Genomic DNA, 27,115 nt, shown 5'->3' on the forward strand with positions numbered 1-27,115 from the left:
GTACTGCGCGATGCAAGTGCACGTTAAAGAACCGCAGGTGGTCGAAATTTCCGGAGCCCTTCACTATGGCGTCCCTCATAGCCAGAGTCATTTTGGGATGTTATACCCCCATAGACTATAGACCAGATCATTTATCAGTAGACCGTACTGTACTGCAGTATGAAAAGGGATAATGGATTATATGTTGTTTGACAGGAGCTTATAGCAGAACCTTATAGTTAGGTTATTTTCAGTTTAAGTGCTGTTTCTTTTTAAGAGCTGCCATGCAATGTTGACAGGAGAATATAGTATTTTTCAATTTAAATGCTGTTCCTTGTTTAAGATATGAAGAGCCCACAGAGTTCTTATCCCTTTGTAAGAGAGCTTAACATGTGTTGCACTTGCTTCAAGTGTCAGCAAATGGACAACTGTGCACCTATGTACTGTCAGGAAGAAAAGTCTGCAGGACCAGCGAGTGACAACAGAAATGGAAAAATTATTATTGTCCGGTTGCTTGAGGCCGCACTTCTAGATGTTGAAGTCTGGCTTACATGCTCTTATATGCAGTATTTAAATGATGTGGCAGTCATAAGAGGCTCCTGTGTGACTAGATTGCTTGTTGCACATAAAGTTGCGTCTCGATAGTACCACATTTTTGCATGCTGAAAGCTACCAAACAACAAAACATCACTTAGCATGTTTCTATCTGTCACTAATAGGCACCCTTCGTTATCTGCATTTACAAGTGCAGGTGCACCGTTCATCATATCCCATTAAGACGGAGAAAAAATTCAAAAGCTTTTGAGCCTCTTCCATCAGTAAGCTGCCTTACAATACTTTCTGAAATAATTTGCAGTCCTAATGCAGGTGTTTTTTATGTCGAGAGGACTGCGGTATGGCCGCACAGCACACTTGACGAGCACACTTGAGGTCGCTTCACATAGTCATTGCCACAAATGTGTACCACTTTTTTTTCTACAAACTAGTAGTTGAAATGCTTGAAAGTGATGTCATTTAATTTCTAGTCATTCTGAGTGCAATTTTATCTTTTGTTCCCTAAGACGCATACAGTCTAGCAACGAGATGCATTGTAATGTCATGAAGACGATTGGTAATGCAGTAATGTACAGTTATAAGAGCATCTTCCATGCACAGCGTTTTTCATGAAACCTTGCTCGTTTGCTCAGAACACGCTCGCATTGCACTTCAAATGTTGGTTACTGTTCTTTTCTTTTTTTTAGGATGACTTGCTGTTTCCAGAAGCAAATATAACGCAAGCAGAAAGCTTGCTCATGGTGATGGCTCACAGTTTGCGACATGGCTGCTAAAAGGAGGCGACAGAGAGCCTAGTACGACTTATTGGTGCCCACTTGCCCTCAGGGGTGACATACCCAGAATCGAAATATGCCTTATTTAGGCATTTTATTGCCTGTGAAAAGCAATACAAAAAACACTTTTACTGTACTGCTTGCACTGAGTACATAGGTGAGGCGATGGAAGGAGAAGATATTTCATGTTCTAAATGTAATTTAGTGCACACACATGAGAGTCTTATCAAATCTTCTTCCTTTTTTCTTGTCATGGACCTCAAAAGCCAGCTCCGAGAGGTGCTAGAGTCTACAGTGGCTAAAAGAGAGGGAACCTCGGTTCAATACGAAGTGGCAGACATTACACAAAGCATTCATTATCATAAATTGCCTTTGTCTGCCGATGATGTCACACTCACCTTCAACACTGATGGTGTGCCTCTCTTTGAGAGTTCAAATCTGAGTATGTGGCCACTGCTGGTAATGGTGAATGAACTGCCTTACAAGCACCGGAGAAAGAAGCTGCTTTTGGCAAGCTTGTGGGTAGGGTCTGGGAAGCCAGTAATGAATACATTTTTTATTCCATTTGTGAAGGCAATGAGTTGTCTGCTGAGGGAGTCACGTGGCAGGACAGAGATGGAAATACACACTTGTCGAAGGCATTTCCTGGACCCTGTTCAGTGGACAGCGTCGCAAGGTGCGATGTAATGAATATGACCAAATTTAATGGGGCAAATGGTTGTGCTTGGTGTGAGCACCCTGGCTAAGTTGTAGCTAAAGGTAATGGCTTTTGCCGTGTGTATCCACCAGCCACACCATTGCCCAAGCCGAGGACACAAGATTCTTTTGCTGAGCATGCCAGTAAGGCAAGGGTCAGTCAGCAGGCAAGCTGTGGCATTAAGGGCGCAAGTGTTTTGACAATGCTTGCATTTTTTACATTTGGATGAGGGTTTGCAGTTGACCATATGCACGCGGTGTGCTTAGTCTTCGTTCAAAGCACCTTGTTCATGTGGCTCAAATCACATCGCTGTCGGAAGTTCAGACTGCGCAAGCACCTTGAAGATGCAAACAAGTTGCTACTAAGCCTGACTCCTATATGGGAGATATCGAGACTCCCAAGGTCACTATCACAGATCAAAGAATGGAAGGCATCAGAATGGAAGAACTGGATGTTGTTCTATTCGCCTGTTGTGCTCAAGGACTTTGTTCCAGAAAAGCACTACAAGCACTGGTTAAGGTTTGTTGCCATGATGCACTATCTGCTTGGTCCATCAGTACACATAGAACTTCTCCGAATTTAGAAAGAAATGGTAAATTTTCTTATGGATTATGAAACCTTATACGGCATAGAGTATATGACATATAACTCCCATCTCCTGCTTCACCTCGTGGAAAGTGTGAAAAACTGGGGGCCATTGTGGGGTTATTCCCTTTTTCCTTTTGAGGCAATGAACGGGACACTATGTAGATTTGTGAAAGGAACCCGATACCCTCATTTCCAAATTGTTCAGAAGTTCTGTATTCTGCAGGCACTTTCAACACTATGGTCAGCACACTCACTAAGCCGAAAAGGGCGCCACATTCTAGAATCCGACTTCAGATGCCTGATGAAAGGGTATACTCTGAGAACTTCACTAAAGTGGGGTGCGTTCTGCTTTTGGGCAAAGGTGAACGTGTGGAGGGTGGTACAGTGTTCCGAAAAATGGTGCTTGGGCCTTTCAAATTCTGCACTGCAGGCCTCGACAAATCTCGCAGAAGAAATTCCTATGTATTCACGAACGGGCTTTTTGGTCGCATTGTCAAAATCCTTTTACCTTGCAGTCATTCTTCAAGCAGAAGTGATCATGTTGATGTGCATGTTGATGTCCTGAGTGTAAAGCAAGCAGTGTTCAGTAATGTCCCCCTGGATAAGAATTTGCAGTTTGTGAAGACAGAGTGTACATCACAAAGTTGCATCGTTGACGCAGAGTCTTTAAAAAAGTGCATATGTCTGAATGACACAGAATCTCTCTACTTGTGTGTAGTGAATGAAAATGAAATGCTAGAGTCTGTATGAGTCCATATGTACCTTTTCTGTCATAAGTAGCAGCTGTTGTAGAGGTGCCACACCACTGACACCTCTCCTTGATAGACATAAGACCTTGTCCATTATCTTGATGCCGAAATTTTTATATGTTTGAGAGCCTTGGTGAAGGGGCCCAGAGTATTAGTTGGCTACCAGGCATGTCACGTCAAGTCACAGTTTGCAATGTATGTAATAAGCACTGCCCATTTTATGTGATAGCATAAGGATCCCATTGAGGTGTCTTATTGGCGGTGTTGTGTTGCTGTCACGCTCAGTGAGACGGCAGTTTCTGGAGAAAAGACTGTGGGCCCCCATATGTTGCACCAGTGCAGGACTGACCGTGTTAAAATTTGTGTGACATCTAGCACAGAACTGCTAATCATAGCTTGCACCAGCCATCGGTCGGCCGTCGAACTGTCAACCAAACACATGCAAGGACATCTGTAGTACAAGTGTCCATGGGGAATTGCTATGCTATCATTTTTTCACATGTAATTAGCAATTATGTATCCCCTTTGGGGGTAATTTTCATATGAAAACCTGTGAGACCATTGGTTGTGGCACAAGCTGCTCTGTTTTTGAAACATTTAGGACGTTAAATTCATTCTTCAAGGCTGCTGGTTTCTCTTCACGTGATGCAGATAGTGGTTCATGCACTTCTTCAGGATCTTTCCAACTTTGCTTCGCTATGCGATAGCCATTATATTCCTTTGACTTTGAATGTGCATACTTGTTTACCAGCCTCACTGGGTACCCAGTACCAAAGTGCTGTCTGTCTGAGGCGATGCCTGTTGTTGGAGCCTATCATCTCCATTTGTAGATGAGTCAACTTCTTCAAAGTTGCGATCATCATCACTACAGTCTGGTCAGTCCATATTCATCAAGTCGCCTGAGCGGTCCTTCGCTTCAGCACTTTGCACGTTGACACTTGGGTCATGTGCAGTAAACAGTAAAAGAACACGGGCGTTTTTCTCCAGCTGCCATTATGTGCACGTGCATTGAGGCTGGTTTATGGCAAAATTCATATGGTTCAAGATATTGCCAGCCGTTTACGTGGGTGTCACGCACCTGGCTGCAGTTTATTGTTGACCTGGCCTGCACTTGACCATTCTTTTTTTGAACAGCCAGTGCCAAGGTGCATTTCAACTACCAGAAGTTGCACTGAAGTCTAGGGTTCGACGGAATCCCGTCTGGCGAGGAAAATTCATACTGATGAAGAAAACATACACTCGCCAAGGTTCAAAGAAAATAAGAATGAATTCATTCTTATTTTCTTTGAACCTTGGCGAGTGTATGTTTTCTTCATCAGCAGAAGTTGCACTGCGCGCTTATAGCTCTGCTGAAGAAATTTAAGGAACTGGTGCAGCGAGTGTACTTGAATGAAACAGACCTAGTGTTAGCAGAATGTGAAATATACATGTGGAAATTGCCATTTAAATGCTGCCCTAAGAGTGTAAATATATTAAGAGCACTTGGCAGAAAAGTGTCATGTGAGCATTTATTACAAATGTGAGGTATAAATATAAGGGAAAGGGGAGGGGGTTACACATTGTGCATGCACTTTTATTTTGCAAGTGTTCTGCTGTGCTTGTAAATAGCTCATTGATATTGCCTGTACAGTTGTGTAAATAGTGACTAAAGGCATAGTGTTGTGCAGACGTTATGTGTTGAAGTAAGTCTGGCCTTGAATGTTGTTGAGAAATGTGTTCAGATCTGAATATTGTATTTGAAAAATTAGCTTGTGTGCAATAAACTGCTCGCTTTTCAACCTTGTACTTTGGTACCATTTTTTGTCGGAATGCCATCTTCACTCTGCTGAACTGAATTCCTGCCTCTAAATATCAATACAAAGGCACAACACTGCTGCACATTACAATCATTATTGTGTTCTGCCTACTCTGCAGCAATATTGTTATTAATGACTATTGTGTAAAGCATGCATAAATTACTACAGTGTGATGCAACAAAAGAATGATGTAACAAGTACTCTTTAAAGCAGGCCCTACAGCCAATAGTGTCAACCAATTGTTATGACATCACGATATTAATCCCCTTGCATGACATATCACAGGCAAATGGCAGGTTCACAGGCATTAATCCTGGATAAACCAGGACATGACGATCGGTAGGGGCCATGCCTCGTATGAAGGGCATTTGCTGCTTTGATCATGAGTTTTATCCGTCTATAGCTACTGATAACACCACAGTATTATTAAAAAAACCAGCTTCTGCTTTTCATAGTCCTTACCTTGACAGTTTGAGAAAGCAGAAGTATAGGAATGTTACAGGCAATGAATAAGCATTTCATACATTTCAGTTTTTATGTCATTTTCTATCATATCTCTTAGAGCATTTGATGAATGCCATCTTGTCGATCCACTGCAATTGCTCGTAAGGCAACTGTGGTTGGGTATAAGATAACTTTACCAAAACAAGAAAGAGTGCCATTACCTGCCAGCATGCAGACACTGTGCATACTTTCAAGTGGTTCTTGTGAAGTTCATTAGTGCTAATGATGTGGGAGATTTTTCTTTTACTCAACGCATTTGGGAGGTGCCAGGTTGGATCCCCAGTGCCCCCGGGTACCCACCGGTTTTTAATGGGTACAAGATTTCACCTGCCTTGGTCCTTGGGTCTTCTAAGGTGTGATGCTTGAGAAAAGGGTCTCGGACCAAATAGTCGCCTTGATGGATCAGAGATAAATTCCGCCATCAATAAGCAACCCTAAGTCCACTGTAGAAGTCCATTTGTAGCCAACGGATCAACGTTCAGCGAGAGGTGTGTGCGTTAATTCTTTTGAAAGAACTGCAGGCGACGGTGTGTGCTCGCGAGAGGGGAGGCGTCGTCGCGGAGACACCGTGGCTCTGGTCTGTCGTGTATGTTTCTCTTTTGTCCCCGCATTTCGCGCCGTTTTGTTTGTGCAGGAATCAAAAGTAGCAGCCGATTTCTAACATAGCAGTAGATTCTCCTGTCAGAACAGCTCATGACGTCGCACACAGTGCTACGGATGGTTGCAAAGCACTTACTGTTGAACATTTTTCTGGTGGGTGCTCAAAGAAAAAAACAACAGAAATTCAACAGAAATTATGCACCATATTTGTGTTGAGGTTTTGGGCACAGAAATTCTGTTGGGTGAGTGTTGTGTAAACTCAACACGAGTTGAATTTCCATTGAATTTCTGTTGGCTCAACACATGCTCAACATTGCGTCAACATAAATTCAAGGCTCATTTTTATAAGGGCAGTTCTTTTGTTATGCTAGTTTATTACTACTTACGGCGTAGACTGCAGGACAGAATTAAGATACGGCAGTTTCATACGCCCAATACGTTCTGCATTACACACCTCTCCACCTCATGTGTCTGCTCAAGGCACTCGCTTGCATTGTCCACTGAGAGCTGCCTCACTCTTTTTCGACCGTGCGTTCAAGCCACTCTTCGCACTTTGGACTCATTCATTCCCGCCGCTCGGTTCGCAGTCTTTCGCACGAACGTTGCCTTCTCTGCTGGTGTTGGTTTTGGATGTCTGATTCGGTGCCGGGAAAGCGCTGCACACGCAAGTCGTTTCCCGTGCGCATGTTGGCCGATCGTATCTCTTGCGCTCACGGCGGTCGATCGATCGCACACAAGAATCTGGACTCTGGACCCGTCGGCAGCGTTCAGAGCGACACCCGAAACTACCATAGCAGCCGGCCGGACGAGTAAGTCCGCCTTCGCTCAAAAGCGTAAGAACACAGATAACAAACAATATAATACAGAGAACAAAACCGTCCGATTATACACGCTCGCCTGTCAGTTGCTCAGTAGATGCCGTAAGCACGCAGCGCGCTGTGGCTCCGCGCGTCGCGATTGTCTCGCTCGTGTACAGAGTTTCCGCAGAATGCCGCCATCGTGCTTCATGTGTGAGTACTGTTCTTCTCTGAAAAATTCATAACGGCACTGTCGCGTGTTTTTTTTTAGATTTTCCGCTGCAGTGATGAGCAAGGGCACAAAAACGTTGACCGCTTGGCCATACAGTCCTTCCAGCAGTTCTGCCAACGACATGACCAGAGCTTGAATGAAGTAGAACTTTACAAACAGAGCCCAGCACATGTAATTGGAGTGATCAAGTTCGTTTTGAAGAAATATGTGACACTCAGACTGAGAGAGGAGGCTAGGAGGATAACAGAAGGCAAGAGGGGCATATGTTAGAGCACTGCTTACAAAGCAATCTTGTTTCAGCATCAATAACAACCATTTCCAATTGCACTAATCAACTTAACGACATATACATGAAGGAATCCAAAGTTAGTGAACTGTCAGTGTGTGTCATAATGAGCCCCTCGATTATCTCCCTTTGTCTGCACCGCAACTTAATGACAATTATCTAGTGCAAAGCAAGGAATGAAGGAAACAGGAATAAACTAATAATAAATTTTTACAAGCCAAAGTCGCACTTGGGTTATGCAGCACGCTGCAGAAGAGGATTCTTCAATAATTTTGATACCTGGGGGTCTTACACACGCCGAAAATTTATTACAACATACAGAGTACCAGCTGTTCCAACTAACCGCATTGCATATTCTCTTAAATACTCCTGATTTTATATTATCAAAATTTGGCGTTCAACAATTGTTGATACAGCGACAGTAGTGGGGTAGCTTCACCAGTGCATTGTAGGAATGAACCTGGCCAATGTGCATGTTTATAAAGTAGTATCGCAGTGTAAAATTCAGGACTGCATTCTATTACCTTGCTAAGATCTCTTGTCGTGCCTTCTGTCAGATAAATGGCAATGATGCATGACACGCAAGGTAAATATGTTGATTGTAGTAGAAGAAATAAGAATCCTTTTGTCGAAGTTCCTTAAAACACACCTTATATGTGTAAGGCAACAACTCTTCACCAGTGCAATGTTCGGTGCAGAAAATGTTTCCGAAGCTAAGATCACTGAAGTGCTCAGCAGGTACTCAAACATTTATTCGCGTTAAAAAAATCTAAATGCAAAGCAGTTGCACATTTCAGCTTTTACACAGATGCTCATGTGCATTTCTGAAGGCTCTATTTTTTTGGTTTTGTGGGGTTTAACATCCCAGAGTGGCACAGGCTATGAGGGATGCTATTTCTGAAGGGATCTGCACCAGATGCACAGTCGTGCTATAGATAACAAGTATGGTGAAGAGTGACATCGAACATTTATTCCAACATTGTTCATGCAAAATCACTGTATTGATACTACGTCGAACATGTTTTTTTTTCCAAGTTCCCCCTAGTACTGCATCAAGGCTGCCCAATTAGGTGTTCAGCAAATAAGAGCAGAGATCTTGGTACTGTTTATTTTTTTCATGTGCATTCTTTGAGTGTGTGAAAAGATGTGCAAAGTATTCAATGCTATATTGTGTATGACAGACATTATTTACAAGCTATGATACTTTCATTTGTCTAGTGTGTACAACAGTAACATCAGTGAATTTATGGCAGAAATAAAAAGCAGGCATTCACAAACATAACTGCTGAAGTTAAATGACTGTCAACTATGAAACCAGCTGTAACTTTGCAGTGGCAGGTTGCATAATAATCTCACATACTTGTAACTGTGCAGATACACTGATTGTCAATTTTTTGTTTTACAGAATATGGCCTGAATTTTTAATATTTCCAAAGCTGTACGCAAGCAAACTGCATTCCAACGTTTCTCTTTACTATCATCACCTTGCACAATGCTCTGTTAGTGCTCTCCGAGTGCGACTTATCCCACATGTCTCTTGCATAAAGTTCTTCCATGTATGTACGCTTTGGTGCTTCGTTGCGAGCAGATTAAACCTTTCGGAACGGAGTCTGTTACAGATCTTCCGTTGTATTCAAACAGAATTCGCATCTTAACAGGCAGCGGTAGAGAAGGCATGCGCTGCACTCCGCGCGGGTGTCGTTTTCCTTCTGCCTCGTCTCTTGTATGGAACACCGAGATCTGACCGCCGGAGAAGACAGGAGGTAGCAATGGTGCACAATTTACTAAAGGAACTCCAGGTTATGCTAAAAGGCATGGGGCATGCATGTTTTACAATACCCCGTACATCAAAACAAACCTTGCTGAACCTCGCCAACTTGAAAATATACCTGCGCTCAAAAGACACGGACTGAAAGATAAAGACACACACACACAGCGCTGGACTTACAACTGAATTTTTTATTCGGGAAACACTGCTCTTTATACACATCAGCAGCTGATAAAAATGGAAGATGGTAGCACCCGGATGATAAAAAATCGACAAACTGTCTCGTCACATGTCCAGTCCTACCTTCCCTTTTGCAAAAATGCCTTTTCCTTTGATAGTAGTGAAAGGGACGTGCTACTCACGCATGCAACCCCACTGTCCGCTATGCTCATGGCTTCAATTATTTCACGCGTCGTTTGGTCACGGTTCCTGCTTACTATCTTCGTCTCGTTATAGGAAGGTACACATTTACACTCTTGACAATGAACCACCAAATTCCCATCGCCTTTCCGTTCCATGTTCCTCCGATGTTCACGGAGCCGCTCGTTCAAACACCGCCCCGTTTGGCCTACATATGCTTTTCCACATGTCAGCGGCATCCTGTAAACCACTCCTTCTGCGCATGCGACCATGGGGACTTGGTGTTTCTTTTTACACCCCTTAGCTTTTCTTTCTGGGTACGTTACTATTTTGCATAAGTTTTCCAATTTGTCCGGGGCTGAAAAAACGACCCTAGTTTTTACTTTCGATGCAATTCTTTTAAGATTATGGGACACCCCATGAATGTACGGAATCACCACCGTTTTCTCCCTTTGTTTTGCTCCCTCCTTGCTAGGCACCTATCCTCCTTGCTAGGCACCGCCAACTATCCTCGTTGATCTCGGCTCACACAAACACAAATCATACATAATGAGTGGCACAAGATTCGCCACCACCTGGAAGCATCTTCGTGCGCGCACCATCGCGAACATTTTGCGCATGAACTAGAAAGGAATTCAACACAGTACGTAAGCAAGGCGCAGCACCATTCCTCGTACAACTTTTTGAAGCGCACTACGAAGCGTGCGGCCATGCTGGGGGAAGTTGTGAGGTTGCCAGGTTAGTACGCTGCAAACTGCCGTTAAACCTGGTCTAGGTCGCCTGGACCATGCAGGTAACCATGAGCGGAGTAACAAGATGGCTGTCGTCCACGGTTATAAAAAAAGTGGAGAGGGTTTACATGGGAGTGCTGCCGCCGCTTTCGCTCTAGTGTTGGTAGTAGTAGCTCTATGCTCCTTGGTCCATACCGATGGCTCATTCCTGTCGTTCGCGGCCGAGGCGGCTTTTGTTGTATTTGGCCCCACGGGCCGGTTGAGGGAGGTTGCATACTGAAGAAGTTGGCGCGGAAAAACGAGGACAAGCGAGACAAACTTGTCCTCGTTTTTTCGCGCCAACTTCTTCAGTATGCATTTCAACCAACTAGCCCAACTTTCTGCTCTCCTGAGGGAGTTTGGTCATTTCCGCGTGGAGGGTGCCACGGACTCTTATGCGGCAGAGGTGGTGGCCTTTGCGGAGGCGGTCGATTGGGCGACGAGGTTGTTGGAGGCGAGGTCTGTGTGTTTTTACACAGATTTTTTGTCCCTGCTGTCCGCTTTCGCCTCCCTGTCGACGGGCGGATCGCGTCTCTGAAGGAGGCGTTGTGCGAGGTGGCGGCGTGGCGGACCGTTCGCCTGTTTCACGTCCCGGGTCACCGGGGCGTGCTTGCAAACGAGTTGGCGGACGTTGTCGCGTCTCTAGCGTCGCGCTTCCCGCGGGTTCGGCGCGTGAAGCGTGCCATGGCGTCGGTGCGCTCCGCGTTCGGGGCGGTGGTGCGCTCCCGGTGGGCTGAATGGTGGCAGGAACATGCCGACGGCACGGGGATAGCCGACTGGGTGCCAGACGTGAGGAACATACCGGAGGCTTTCCCGCCGCCCCGTGCTTTGACCACCTTGTTGACGGGCCACGGTCGGTTTCCGGCATATTTTTGTACGCTTGCTATAGCGTCGTCTGCGACGTGTCCTTGCGGGGACCCCGTGGGCGACGTAAGACACTATTTGTCATCGTGTTCACTTACGCGGGAGATCGTGGCCCGATTGCCGCGGGGTGGTGGCGGTCAGGACGGCGCGCTCTTGTGGAGGTCTTGGCTGGACAGTGCGCGGTGCCGCTTTTGGCGCGCGTCGTTGCTGTAGCGTCGGCAGCGTTGCCAGAACGCAGAAGAGGCGTGTAGGTTTTTTTTTCTGCGGGAATGTGTCTTTGGTCGGGGGGCTTTTCTAGCCGGTCGAGGTGGGTGCGTTGTGCCCGCCCCCTGACCTAGTGCATCCCGTGGCTCGTTTTATTTATTTTTTTTTCTACGTATGCGTGTGTTTGTGTGCGATGTGAGTGTGGTTTAATCTTGTTTTGCGTGTTTTTTTATGTATGTGGTTTTGAAGGTTTAGATTTATGTTTCATGTTTCTTTTTATTTTGTTTTGGGCAATTTCGTTTGAGGGTTTGTGAAGTTCTTTTGTAGAGTTCTTTGGATTGGGTTTGATTTTTTCTCGGCGAAGTTGGTACTTTTTTTTGCTGTGATTGTTTATTTTCACAGGGCTCTCGATGTGGATCTGGTGTTCTGTGAAGGTTCTTGAACTTTCGCACCTTTCACCTTCACACCTTTAACTCCTGAAGGCATGAAAAACTTCAGGCTACCATGCCGTGGTTTTCTGCTTTATTCTTCCCCGGACTTTTTTGCTAAAGTTCGGAGTTTTTACCGGGGGTTTCTGTGTCAATAAAATGTGGTTGCTTGTAAATAAACCCAACTTGCGGGCGGGGTGGGTTCATTTTTCTCGCTGGGGCGGTTGTGGTTCTTTTTAGTTCTGGCTTCTTTTTCTCTGTTTTTCTCTTTTTATTTCTTGTTCTTTAATTATTCTCTTACTTCGGGCACTTTTTTGGATTCTTTTTGTGAATTAATAAACCAGCTCGCGCGCAGGGTTATACTCTGCTCGCTGTACCAGGCGTTCCCTGTGTACCTTTCCTTGTTGATGCTTCAAAGCATGTTTGTACTTGCTGCCGCTGCTTCTCGGGCAGCTCAGACAGACATTTCTGTAGGTTTGACTCAGGGAGGGTAGAATTAGCTTCCTTCATCTTTGCAAGCAATGTTTCTAGTTGATTAACTTTGCCTTTTGCCGTCTCAACTGTCTGCCCCGCTTAATCAGTTTCTTCGTAGTACGCAAACCAGTGGCCACTCGCTTTTCTCTTCCTGTGGGACGCTCGGTTCAATAGCTGCCTCCTTAGATATCTACAGTGGATACATGGCCTTTGATCCTGAGAAATCCCTGAGCAGTTTTTGCTGTGCAATTTATTTCCGTGCACTCTGTGCTTTGATTAAGTGGAGCTCTGGCGTTGCTCCGGAGGAATAGTGCTTTGCTCAAACCCGGAGCACACATTTATCTCATTGACAGAATGGAGCAGGCTCTCTACAGATTTCGCATCAAATATGTCTACTTTCTTCAGTAACCAGTAAATCCTTGTACAAACACAGCACAGTGGTAACAAGTAACATCTGCCGAACAGAACACAAGTTTCTTAAAGCACAAACTTTCATCGCCTAGCGCACAAACAGTAAACACGATAGCCTTCGGGGCGTCCGCAAGTAAGCACCTAGACCAGTATTTGGTAGCAAGCTTCTCGCCTTTCAAGTGATCCACCCTTTCCACGCTACACGCGCCGGGAACAGATGCACCGTCCGCTGTCACATCCAAAGGGCTGTCGTTCTCCATCAAAGGTGGTTCATCCTCATCGTTGGTTTTTCTTTTCTTGCCGAGCACTTCTCCTCGCGATGTTCTGGGCTGCCGCTTCTGAGGAAGTTTTTTCTAGAGATAACACGGCGGGTTCGGGAAGATCGTCGGTATTGCGTCCTCGGTAAGGCATGGGCGGCCACGAGGAATCTTCACTTCTCATTCACGATGTGTGTGTAATCTCTCACAATGAACCGTTGTTCGAAGTGCAATTCACACAGAACTGAAGTCCGATCGAGAAGCTTGTCTTTACGTGGAACGGCCCGCTGCCATGCTTTCAGCCGGTCCTCGTGATTCGGCACTGCAAAAACAGACTTTTTGACATCTTTCTGGCTGAAACGTACCCGGTCGAGCATCCGGGTGCGGAACAGTATGTCTGACGCTTCACAGGTTTATCCATCATTATTTACGCCATGAGAACACTTCACAATTTTGCCGAGGACAACACAATCGCAGCAGCGGAGGCGTACGCGCTGCGCTTCTGCTCGTAGAGAGAGATCTAAAAAGCGACGCGTGCGCCACCTCTCGTTGGCATGAACAAGTGCTACACGCTCTGCTGTTCGCTGCAGGCTGCGAAGTGCCCATCTCCCCTTCTAGCCGCCATAGCCAGACCTTACACGCCCACAAGACCTGATGGATGGTTATCTGAATCCATGATTATTAGCAAAATAACGGGCACAAACAGGAGACACAAAATAAGTTGACAGGACAACTAGCTGTTGCCCTGCTGTTTTGTGTCCTGTCTACAGGTTTTTTTGCTAGTAATCGTAAAATCAGGAAGGCAGTACCAGCTAGTCTTCTAAACTCTTTAATGATTACTCATGGGTGTTGTCCGCATGAAGTGCCATCACCATGACCAGTGTGTGTGACCCATCAGGCATCCTTACACATGCATGAGTCCCTTAAAACGCAATGCTGAACCTAGTGTCACACTGTGTATGTGAAAGCCTCCAACATTTTTCGCACTGCAGAGGAAGGCCACTTTTCATCCCCTGTGGTGTCCTGAAGTTAGAGGTTATTACTTCACATTGGGGCTGTAATTTGACCAAGTGGAGTAGATGGCAGCATACATGATGTCCGGGGCAGTAAAGCAGCATTGAGCAGCACTGAACAGTTCATGGGCGGGGGCAGGGCATGTAATGTAAAGCCAAGGTAATCGATGGTTCTTAAGGGTAGCAGGATAGATTCCAAGCGAAGGGGAGGCATAGCAGGGGCCGGCAGAAAGTTAAGTGGGCAGACGAGATTAAGAATTTTTGCAGGGATGTGGTTGCCGCAGCTGGTACAGGATAGGGTTAGTTGGGCGAAATGGGGAATCTAAGCCCACTGCAGGGCAAAGGCCCTGCAGTGATGATGATGAACAGTTCATGTGCATGCCAAGTGTGGCACAAAAACCTGCTGGTTCACAGTTTTGGAACAGTCCGAGCAATAGATTTCAATGCATCAGCGCTGCTGAGAGTTTTGCAACCATGGTGATCCAACAACTCTGAGCTGACAAAATCTCACAGCAGGATTACTGTTCTATCATTTCCTGGTGTTTGCTTTAATGGTGCAGATTGCCAGTGCTGACATTTCTTGGTGTGTTGAGAAAAAAATCTCGCGGAGAGAGGAATGGTTGGCTGAAGGAATGGGTCTCTGACCTGCTGCTTCTCATCAGGGCAAAGGGAAGGAAAGGAAGAGGCAGGGAGTACATGGCAAGTGGTAGTGTCATAATAAGATGAGCAGCATTTAGTGCTAACTTGCGATAGGCATTATTTTTCATGATTGTGGGCTGACAGTGCACTGTAATTTTTCATACGTTGTACAGGATTGTGTCAGCATGTTCTACAACTTTTTGTTGAAAAGAATTTCAGAGCAGCCATGCCTTTCTGAGTGTTGGATAGGATTGTAGCGATGTTTTGTCCTATGGCTGCATAACAGATGACACGAGCTGCCAAAGCTACTGACAACTTTACGTGAGCAGCCTGTTGCCTGGACACTGTTCACTTGGATCAGATTGTATTGGACAAAAATGGTCATACCATACTCCTCCTCAATGACTTTTTCTGGCAATGGAGCAGAGGCTACGGAGCACAAGCATGCCTTCTTTTCCTACAAAGCAGTATGTAGTCCCTACTTGAAGTTATCAGTTCTCTATTAAAATGCAGTGTACTATTGCCAGTATTCATTATTTAAGCCACAACTTTCAACTTTCAAGTCGAGCTTTCTTTGATTACGACGTCTTGTTATAAGAAGCTTCCATAGATGGCGCCAGGCAGCCAGGAATGCCATCGTGCACTATTTTGTGGAATGGCGTCTTGTTCTAAGAAGCTTCCATAGATGGCACCAGGCAGCCAGGAATGCCATCGTGCACAATTTTGTGGAATGGCGTCTTGTTATAAGAAGCTTCAATAGATGGCGCCAGGCAGCCAGGAATGCCATCATGCTCTATTTTGTGGAATGACGCACTTATCGACACTCCATCTCTGTAGCCTACCCTTCATTGCCAAGAAAAGCTGTCACCAAGTGTAGTGGGGATGCAGGCAATATGTGATAGCCAGGCAATGCAACAATGTTAATGGGTAGTGTATATTTTCATACTACGTGTCATACATATTGCACATTACTGTTCTGGATATAGCATCCGGTGCTGTTCACTACATCATAGTGGATGTGATGCTTTGCTGATGAAGTGGAATTGGTCATACGAATATACTGGTTTATGGTAGTTGTCGAGCTTTGTTTTTTTTGATTTTAAATGTGGTTAACGCACTTTATGTTGCTGCTATAAGTCTCCAGTCTGTATTGAAAGGTTGAATTTTCAAGCTGCTTGTTGTTGTTTACAGGGCATTAAATAAACATGCTTAATGAAATGAAATTAAGATTTGATTATGTGCAACACTCAAGGCCTTGAGGTTCGGTACAATTTGCATTGTTTCAGAGTAACTGCACGCTGAATTTGCAAAAACATGTTCAGCAATATAAGCCTTAATTGCATTAGGAACTTCAGAATCATAATGGCATCATCACAAACTTTGGGTGTATGTGTCACGACTCGCGAGTCAGTGATGGAAATAGGAAAGAAGATGAGGACATGAATCTTGGTGGTACAACAACCAAACCGCCTATGCAGTCCTTGAGTTGGCTCAGTCTCCATATGAAGTTGTCTATCTCACACTTGGGTCCTTTTCCGAAAACCTGTTCTGTCATCTGCTGTGACCTCATCACCGTCTACCATTTCACCAAGCGGGTTGAAGCCGAGGCCTCCCCCAATACTTCAGCAAGCCACGCAGTTCCATTTCTTGGACAATTCTTGCTTTTGCACCATGACGTTCCCTCAGGTGGCACACGTCATCCTCCCAGATTCTGTTCCATTATACATCTAGGTATAATATTTTCACATCGCAGTTCTGTGAAAAGTGACAAACTATGCCTCACACTTATTGTGTGCACATAAAAAGTGTGAGCTATAGCTGTCGCTTGCTGCACATGTGGTTCCAAAAGAAAATGCTTGAGCATTTTGTGCAACAAAAATTTTTTTATTTGAAATATGCAGTTCTCCCTCCTTACAATGTGCTTACTCTAGACAACCGGGAACATGGCGCCTGTGGTAACAGAAGGCATCTGCAGACACACCAAGAGCACCTTGCATTGTCTTTACTCTACCAGCAAGTTGATAATTCGTCGAGGATGTTCGTTGGGACTACTTCAGAATGTCTCTCTACCGGTCACACGGCTGCAGTTGTGCAGTGCTGCTGAACGATTCAGCCGCTGAGGCTGTGCAGCACCCGTGACGCTGGGAAGACTTTTCTCACTGATGATGCCTCCGGTGATGAGCTCGGTTGGGGTGACATGAAAGGCCGGGTTCCAACACTCAATGCCTGCAAGTGCGACAAACACACCAGTGCTGTGTTTCGTCCTGGCGGAGTTTACGTTCTACAGTCATCTATAACAAAGTGTTTTTTGTTACTGTTAGCTATTTTGCATAATAGTACACTGTCAAAAACAATAAAATAATAGGCACACTATAACTGGCAAAACAAATACAAAGCGATGGTTCTAGAATCGGCATTAGTAATGGCATAGATCTGGGTGTATCGCAAATGGTGCAATGACGGCATCGAAGCTGCTGCAGACAGTGTTTTGGAACTAGCAAATGCCTGACAGATGTCTAGTCCTGTTACCAGTACTCTATAAATAGAAGAATCGCTCGTAAAAATCAAGGCACAATTGAGTCTGGTCTTATTTCAGAATTTAGACAATATACACAATTCTCTCTGGACAGGGCTAAAAGATGACGCACGAGGTCACGTGACTAGGCCCTAGTGCCGGTGCTTGGTCACTGCAGCACCTGCTGAACATTGCCAATGGGCACACGAAAAGGAACACTGGAGAGGTTTCTGCAATGCCTTTGGGAGCGATGTACTATGTATAATAATAATTATAAGTTTATTTTCATCAGATCAAATACAATTTGATGGAGGAGGGGAGGAAAAAAGCAGCATTCCGCTTGACAGAGTTCTCACCTCCTGTTCAGGCAGCAATGACAGGGACGAGAAACAAATTTTTTAGCATAACAGTCAGCTTCAATATACAATAGTATACAGGCAAGAAAATAAACACCATAGTGTGCGCATTCCAACAGAAGTACAAGGAATTATAGGGAACGAAATAAAATAGGCGGCTAAGCATCAAACAAAAAAAAGTAGAAGGTCCATCATACAACACGGTTGATGTATTAGTGGTAACTGGGGTGAACTAGAATATTTCACAGAGAGGAGAGAGTAATATCAGGAAAGCTAACGTTAGCTTCAATTAGCTTGTTTAGTGCGAGCGGTAACTGATAAATAACGATTTGACAGCCTTAGTTGGTTCTTGTAAATGGTAAAACCCACTGTTGTTTATGGCGGTGAAGATAGGGCAAATCAGACTGATGCAAACGGGCCAGAGATAAAATGGTGTCGATACGTCGTTTTTGCTCGACTTTATATAGGCACAACAATCTATAAGCTTAAAGATTTAGTATTGTAATTATGCCGACGGTAGTTATCAGATTCTTGGTTGTGTGTTTGCTGGGTAAGTCAGACTATACGAAGGATTTTTTTTTTTGAAGCACCAAAATCCTTTGTAAATTAGAATATGTTGTTGTTGCCCAAATTATTGTACTATAATTTAGGTGGGAACAGAATAAAGAATTATATAAGGCAGGTTTGACTTTTTCCGGTGAAATGTTTCTGTGAAGCGATAGAAAGCCTACAACCTTAGATGCCTTCAGCATGACGTAATTAACATGGTCATCCCATTGCATATTTTCTTGAAGATAAACACCGAGCGATTTAAATGACTTTACTGTTTCAATTAATTGTGATTTGTAAAACAAAGCTATTTCTGTACTATAAGTTTTATTCTTCGGACGGAAAGCTACAGCTTTAGATTTTGTCAAGTTTACTGATAGGGAATTCATGTCTGACTATTCTGCTAGTTTGTCCAGAATGCGATTAGCATGCATGCTTAGATCAATGGAAGTATCATTAGGTATGATGTATCACCAGGTATACACAAACACGGAGTGCACAGAGTTGAAAGATTGCATGTTTATTTTTGTACATCACAAATCTCTTACGACAAGCAGTTCTAAATCACAATCAGAGGAAAGCATAAGTCCAGCCATATTCATGTAACGTGATGAAGCTTCAAATACGACATTCATTGCCGCTTACCCTCCCGTGCCTTGTTTTCTGCTTTTACTATGAAATGCAGCCTTGTCATCACATAAAACTTGATGAGGCTGTTGGTTACATCTGTCGAGTGTTGTTCGCAGCCAAATTGATTTCGTCGATTTCTTGCCAGTGCAGAAATCAGGTCTATTATGCTATCTGCTTTTCAGTTTGCTGAAACTGAAGCAGTATGTGAACGAGTTTTCCATCTTTGCGATAAAGGTCTGCAGTTCATAAGATGGGTAAAGCAGTCTTCGCCTGTCTTCTTCTTTGACAAAACAGGCATCCACATGCATTTCAGAATCAGGTGGATGAATGAGCGCTTTTGCACAGTCATCACATTTAGTTTTTTTTTATCATCCTTCTTGCAACATATCCTGTGACGTAATAAATTACTCGGGAGTTACTTTTGGCTGAAACCATTGTGCTGTGATCGAATGGGATGCCAGATGACATGAGTATATCATGAACTTCGTTGAGACTGCCAATGTCCATGAGCTCGACAAGCTTCTTCTGGACCTCTCCTTGGTCCTTGCATTTCCCATGTATGAGGGTCTTCATGATTGATGGCAACACATTTCTATTTGCAGGTGCCTTTACCAAACTGCAGAACGTGAGACAGCTTGCTGAAAGTAGAAACTGTGTCGGCGTCGGATGATCATTGCTTCCTGACATTTGCCTCAAGATTTCGAACACATTCTTTAGAGGATCCTGACTTAGTCGTGAAGTTAACAAGTACCTATAGCCAAATTTCACTGTTAGATATTCGAGAATGGACACCGTGCTTGCCAGAGTAACGCAAAGCCCTTCTGTGGTACCCTGGCTAAGGAAACCTAGCTTTCCAACTTCTTAGCATAGCATCTGTTATATTGCTATGATGGGTGCTGAACTGCCTAGTAACTACTGAAATTTTGTTTTCCCGAATTTGCCAAATTATCAGGAGAATGGTCTGCCTAGTATGGGACAGCTGTGTGACTAACACACAACACTAGCTCTCTCCTGCTCCTTTGTTATTGAAACAAAAAGTTTCAGATTGCTACGTAAACCAGTCTTTGGGTAGGCAGCAGGACGAACTGGGACCGCCTTCAGCCCAACCAAGGATTCCTTAAGGCCCACTTCAGGTGTTCACCCAGATGTGAGACAGATACTGTAGCCATTTCCTTTCCACAAAAACCAATTTTCAATTTCCTCTGTCTTCCTTTCTTCTTTCAATCCCTCCTTTATCCCTTCCCTTATGCATGTGTCCATGGAGATATATGTGAGGCAGCAACTGTGTTATTTCCTCTCCTCGAAAACAGAACAAATTAAGTAAAGCACCCCTGTTAGTTGGCACAACTTGTAGAGGCCTTTATTTTAACTTTCACGTAAGGAAAGGTACACAAATGGCTCCCTGGGTCAGTGTACACCTCAATCTCCCTTTCATGTACCTGTGGTGTTGGTGTCCAACTGCAAAAACCTGCTTTGATTTCGTTCCACATACTAGATAGGGAGCTGGATTAGCTGCCCTAATCCACATTTATCAGGAGCGTGTAGCAGAGCAGCCATGGACAGACCTCAGAGCCTTAGCAAGCGTTCTTGTTTTTGGCCGAATTCCAAGGTTAGGGAAGTTAAGCCACTGCCAATTTTTGGAAATGTTTACTTAATTATTTATCATAATACTCACAGCTCCAATATCTGGCATTACAGTAGGAAGGGGGGAAGAAAAGATACACATGCAGGTGGTGAAAAAAAATAATAGCAGTGTGATAAAAACAACATAGAGTCATTACACATAAAATAATGTCAAAGCAAGGAAAAAATGAATCATCTGATGATATGGACAGGCATACTAGACGTGATGATTCGTGACGATTTAGGTCTCCTCGCATTGTGAAAATGAATGCCTTTTCTTTTTTGTTTGCTTGTTAAGCATGTGATCCGCTAACATCAAATACTGCGCAATGTACTAGGAGACTAGGTCTTACTGGGCATTCACTAGCACCTTTTGCCTCGTCGGCCATCGTAGTACGGCCTGGATTCCCTCTGACTGTGTCTCTTGTTGCACACGGCTCTGTCAAAATGCAGTAAACAAACAGTTATAAATAGAAATGCAGAGGCTTGTAGACACCACTTCGTGTGGGCCATTTCTCAACACTCCTTGTAACTTCCCAAATATATGACTATTAACTTTGCTGTTAATATAGGGCTCACTATGCGAATCAGTCACATTTGATGAATGGAGAGAAAGCAACTAAACATATTACACCGCTCTAGTGTCTCTTCAGTCACTTGGCAAAGAGCAACAGCTGCATGTGTTGCAGCGTTTTGAAAGCTGTCCCTCATGCCTTGGTGCCATGCTCTAATCATGTTCCTATAACCGGTCATTAATGCAGCGCCATCCTTGCTGGGGGTATTCACAAGAAAGATGCTCAATGTGCGTCTTTTTCCATACTATTCAGTGTTCTTGCACTGCCCATCTAAATTTTCCCTGCACTCTGCAAAAGTTAGCGCAGTGTCTGCATGTGTCTCCCCAACTGTACACTGGCAAAAGTTGCAAAGTGATAAAGCACATGGCATATGCCTAAAAATGCCACATCCCAAACCATTTCATTGCAGTATTCTGGAACTATATGGTGCTTCATAAAAAAAGGATGACGATGAAGATTGATGGTGTTTATTGGCGCAAAGGCAACTAAGACAAAAGGGCACCAGAAACTGACAGGGGATGAGCTCAAGATGATGCAGAATTTTATGGTAAACATTGGGAATTACGCAATCATAAGTGACAGTGATAAAATGTTAAAAGCAGATGTACAATGCCTGCAAAACGCATTGCATAAAAATGTGTGTTGCTCTTTTTTTTAAGCTGTGCTTAGGCATGTCAATGTAATCAGTGAACGGGTGCAATAAATTTTAGGGCAAAGTGGAATGCACTGCTTACAAACTACAGATGCTCTCCAATCACTCTCATCTCCACCACACTCAAAAAAGTATGCTTAAGGGTGTTGTTACATCCACGCTTATCATATGCAGGGCGGGGTTCTGAAGTGAGTAGACATGACGAGTGCGTCCAGTATATATGGCCTATCCTCAATCCTGTCAAGCACACTTCAACACAGCGATTTTTAAACTCTTCATTCCAGGAGCCTACATGAGGCCTAACAGCATGCAATTTATCCCCTGTTTATTCATTCCATTTACTTTTTTGACAGATCTGAGTTATTCCATGTTTAATGTGGTGCTTGTAGTGTTGGCAGGGAATGTGGCTAACATGTATAAGTCCCTTATCTTTGGATGCAGATGCTGCTGCCTTGTCAGATTCTTTATGTCCATAAAAAGCCACAGTGGCTATGAAGACAACAGAATGTTATCAGGTGACCCCTGTTAAAAGATTATGTGATATGCTGCAACTGTGCGTTGAAATTGACATTCATATTTCTCTGTACACTAAAAAACTGAGCGACACTAAATGAGTCCATATATACAACAGATTTAGTTATAGTCTGTTTTCTACCATCTATTTTACAGTCATGAGAGCTGCAAGTGCTTCATTAGAGGAGATGATGGTGATAGATTTTTATGGCGCAAGGGCGTCTATGGCCAAAGAGCGCCATGGCACAAGGTATCTATGATTATTCAAGGTGGGGTCAAAGACCCTTTTACCAAGCACTTCAGCCCTGATGAGCCAAGCACCACGCCAGGAGTAAGCTTGTACCGTTTCATCGGTGGGCACCTGGCGGCACTGGGGATCGAACCCCGCAGCTCCCACATGCGAGGCTGATGCCCAACCACTTGGCCACCAGAGCGGTGCTAGCAGCGGAGATAGCTCTGCCCTGGTTCATGATTTGCTAGCAGCAAACACGTTTACAACGATTACATGTGTAACAGCGTCTTTACACTGTATTTGGACAGAACGGACAGAAACTACTATTGAATAGCCTGCAGTGAGCTGTTCTTCTTGCAAATAATCAGAAATGACTTCACATTCAACAAGTTGTGTTAACCACAAAGCTAGTGTGTCAGTCATGTAGCTTGTTAGGCAGTCGCACATAAAGAGGCAAATTAATTTCATCTATTACTGTACTCCAGTTGATGAGGAAATAAGGTTACTGGCATGATAACTTGCTGGCATACAGCCTCAATGATGAGATACCCATCACTGATGGGTATGTTCACTGCTTGGTGAACTCCACAGTGGAACCTATCAGCTCTGAATTGAACTAGTTCTGAAGGTGCCAGCAAACAAACAAAGGCCCACATGATAAGCCAGACCACATGCATATTCTATTTTTGATTCTTGACATGTTGGAGTTTCAGCAGGTATTCTATAGCAGTGCAACAGGGTTTTTTAAATGCTCATGGTTCATTTTAATGCTAGCTCATCGAGAAAAATTGTGTCGTCAGAGCTATATTCACTGATTGCCTGGAGGGAGGCAATGTCACGAGACCGTATCATTCCCATTGGCTGGAGAGAAATGACATCACCAGACCAAGAGTGGCATCACTCCCAGTAAAGGCATCAACAGCTTCTAAAGCTGTCTTATTGCCAACACGTAATGGTGTCCCTGTGATTTTTCCTTCGTGTATTTGATGTGGGATAAAAAAATAAGCTCCTTATCTAAAAAATGCCCGAGAATTTTTGTTCGCTCGTTACCACTGATTCTCGCCTCTCAAGACAAGGCCAAAGTACAACGCCTTGTTTCCAAGAGAAATGTATGCAGGCTGTCTTTGCAGCATTAAATTGAAAACCATTTTCATCAGCCCACTTTGCAAGCAGTCCAACTGACACTTGTCTTTCACATGTGGCTAAACTACAAGACTGAAACCTGACCTGAAAATCATCCACCTATACAAGACTAAAATGATGTCGCATGAAGAACTCATCATTAAGATAAATAACGTAGAGCTGAGTAGGGCACCCAAGGGGGATGCTGTTCTCGCAGAAAAACAGAGCATGGAAATGTCCAGTGAGACAGATGACTTTACGAAACAATGTATTTCCACCTAAGCCATAGGAGAACAGGTCTCTCGGGTACCATAGTGCCAAGGTGTATAATACACTTTCTCAAGATAAAAAGACAATGAAAAGCAGAATAGCTTAATTTAAGTAGAAAAGAACCTCTGAACATGTGCAACACTGAGAGAAAGCCGTCCTGTATTAGTTCTTTGGTAGTGATGCTATCCACCCATTTTCTGGACACACTAAGGAACGCAGCATGAAATAAGTGTTCTTATACTAGCCATATGCCACCACAACCAAATATGGAGTAACCAAGCTTGGTTACCTCACATAAGGTTAACCATTAGCCACCAGGAGGGAAGAAAAAACAAGTAGAGGACGAGACAGAAACAATGTGAAATAGAGAGAATAGGATAGTAAACGAGTGAAAAGGAGTATAGAAAAGGGTGACAAAGAAAACAAGGCGCCTTGAAACAATGTTTGCTCATCTACACCACAACAATGATGCCACTGATACCAAGTGGACGAATGATTACCAAAGGAAGGAAAGAAGGTTGAGAGCAGCAGAGGGTCAGGTGGAGGAATGATCGACGTAACGAAATTTCTTGAGATACAGGCAGCTGCAGATATGACATGACGGGTAATTGAAGACCACCATGAGACTGATGATGATGGCCACGAAAATGACAGAACCATGATCTCGGGTTTACAGTTCTCAAGCGCGGAGTACTGGGCAGCGTAAAATGCAAACAGTTTTAGGGCCCTAATCTTTGTGTGGAAACACACAAGCGTGTCATTACTCCTCCGTCCTGATTTTTTTCTTTTTAATTTTTAGCGCTCCTCAGTTTCAAGCTGCCAAGCACTCATGCACTGCCCCAGCTGAGTCCAAAACTCACTTCCCCAACAAGTATATTATGTTTGCGGGGAGGGCAGTGACAAACTCACATTTTCCTCTTTTCCCTTCAAACTCTCCTCACTCCAACACATTTCAGCTTTAAAAATGTTTTGCATAATCATTGACATTTTAGTGCTAAGTTGTTTTCTTTAATTTTGCAATCAGCATTTTATCCTGCTTGCGATACCTCGATGGTGTAGACAGACACCTCCTATCTCACTTAGATCCCATTCTACGTGTCTGTCTGTCCCGACTTTCCGTATGGAGCTTCAAGTCCACCTTTGTCCTTGCTGAAACAGGCATTTGTCTCCAATTCTGCCGAAATTAAGAAGCACTCACACTCCACTCCATATGCACACAATGCAGGCATCAAACGGCAATGCCTACAGCGGGAAAGGTGTTTCTCCAGCACGAGACGCTTCCGGAGGGAATAAAGAAGTGGGATCCGCACGGGATTTGTTACGGTATAAATGCAAGTCAAGCTAAACTCGTGCACTAACAATGGGATAAATGTAAATGGGTGCAGTCTCCAGCAATAAAATGTTTCACAAGCAGGAAGAAGCCAAGCAAAGATGGATTTAGGAGCCCACAGGAATGAACAAGTGATATGCATAAAGATAGTCGCAAAACAAACCAGTTTAAACAGGCAAGTAGAAAGCAAGGCAATTTTTGAAACAGCATAAATGAAATAAATTCATAGTCTAGTTAATCTTATTATTTTAATTATTTCGTTGTAAACATGCCATATTGCTGCCTCCCGCTCCCCCCTCTGTCGCAACATTTAGCATTAGAAAGTTGGCAGTGTACACCAAGATCTGGGCTTCCTTTTACACATGCCTTTGCTTGCACCCCAATACAGTAGAATCTCGTGACAACGAACTTCACGGGACCGCGGAATTCGTTATTTTGAAATATCGTAGTACTGAAAAACCTTTATTTTCATGTCAGTAATGCATCCCAAGAACTAAAATTACGTACCTTTGCAGGAGATTTATGTATTGGTAAGTAAATAATAAACGATAACTCTGGGCACAGTTTAACTACAATTTATTGCTTGAAGAAGTCTGTTTTCTTCTGGCGAGTAGACGACAAGCGCTGCAGGACGAATGCCTCCACATCCTCGACCTTCCTGTGCACGTCATCGGGGACATCTTTTTCAGCGCCCGAGGAATGATCGGGTCTTTTCTAGAAAGACTAGGACATCCGAGCCGGAAACAATCTCTTCCTCTTCGTGCGCTGATCCAGTGTCGGCATCGTCTTCGTCGCTACTACATTCTTGCTCACGCACTTGATTCACGATGTCTTCGGTGGTGAGCTCCGCGGATGTAGCCGCCACACTGTCGCTGTCCATATAATTCGAAAGTCGCTGTCCACGGTAGTTGCCCAGCCGCAGACGTTTTCTGAGGGAGCGACTCTCGATGTAGTTTTATGATCTTGTCCCGATCTTTGAGCATTGTTGCATTTGTTGACTGTGTGATGTCAAGCTCCCTGCAGAAGTCCACTTGCTTTTTTCCAGCATTCAGCTTCAACAGAATGTCCGCTTTTTCTTTAAGCGAAAACTGGCATCGCTTCTTTTTAACGCGGGGGCCAGGGGAACTCATTGTCAGCAAAGCTAATGCACAACACAATCACAGCGCCGATAACTTTGCAGATCCTACCGTTCGCTGTCGGCGTGGTGACAATGCGCTGAATAGGCTTAAGACTACAGCGCAGTACAACGTTACTAGACTAGGTTCAGTTGTCGAACTCTCCGTAGGCGCCATGTATTGCGGGCGCCTCCATTCCTTGACTGGCCGCCAGATGGCGGGAGCGCCGCAAGTTGCTCTACGCGTGTGCAGCTCTGCGTTGGCAGTGCTCGGTTCCTTTCACTCAGCAGCTTACTAACGTGACTACCGATGCCCTTTTTTAAATGCTTGTATAGCCTTGTGTTTAGCAGATTGAATGAACATCCTTGCCGAGCTCTGAAAATGCTGCTACGCTCCCCCAGAGTCCGCAGTTAGAGTCTTTCCTCAGAGCCCTAGCAGCCTTGGCTGTCCGCTGCGGCCTACAAATCAGCTGTTGCTGGTCGTCGCACGTTTCGCAAAGCAGCATAATCAAGGTTCCCGTAACAGTTCGTCATTGACTACTGAGACGCCAAAGTCGTTTTTCAGATCTCGTTTGTTTATATTAATCTCGGCTTGAGTGTATGTCACGCTTTCGTAGTAGTAATGGGCTTGAACACGCCAACACGTTCGTCGGCCGCAGTTAACTGTAGGCTGCAGAAAAATGCAAGTCATTCCTTTCAAGCCTATTCTTAATAGCGGACGAAGTCGTGAAATAGCCGTCAGCATGCCAATCGCTGCACTCTTTAAAATAGTAGGAATGAATCCACGGCACCATCTCTTCAGGTAAATACACACTTTCAGCACTTTATTTCGGATGAAAAAAAATGCACCTGGCACTACTTAATTTCCTCAGAGCACCAAATACAGAGGT

At 44.2% G+C, this 27,115-nt stretch overlaps 1 protein-coding gene across 4 annotated transcripts in view; it reads left to right on the forward strand.

Moving 5' to 3' along the window:
* Positions 1-27,115, forward strand: part of LOC144104540 (ufm1-specific protease 1-like) — a 109,325-nt gene that overhangs the window by 60,887 nt on the left and 21,323 nt on the right. The window contains exons 4-5 of one of the 4 annotated variants that reach the window (XM_077637625.1): positions 1,221-4,506; positions 4,664-5,124. The exons of 2 other annotated variants lie outside the window; for them this stretch is intronic. In XM_077637625.1, coding sequence (XP_077493751.1) covers positions 1,221-1,307 — 87 coding nt within the window. In that variant the 3' untranslated portion in view covers positions 1,308-4,506; positions 4,664-5,124. Of the gene's footprint in view, positions 1-1,220; positions 4,507-4,663; positions 5,125-11,924; positions 12,252-27,115 lie in introns of those variants that run through there. One more of the 4 variants, XM_077637627.1, reaches the window with a different exon arrangement.

This window comes from Amblyomma americanum, chromosome 9 (genome assembly GCF_052857255.1).
Source record: "Amblyomma americanum isolate KBUSLIRL-KWMA chromosome 9, ASM5285725v1, whole genome shotgun sequence".
Lineage (NCBI taxonomy): Eukaryota > Metazoa > Arthropoda > Arachnida > Ixodida > Ixodidae > Amblyomma > Amblyomma americanum.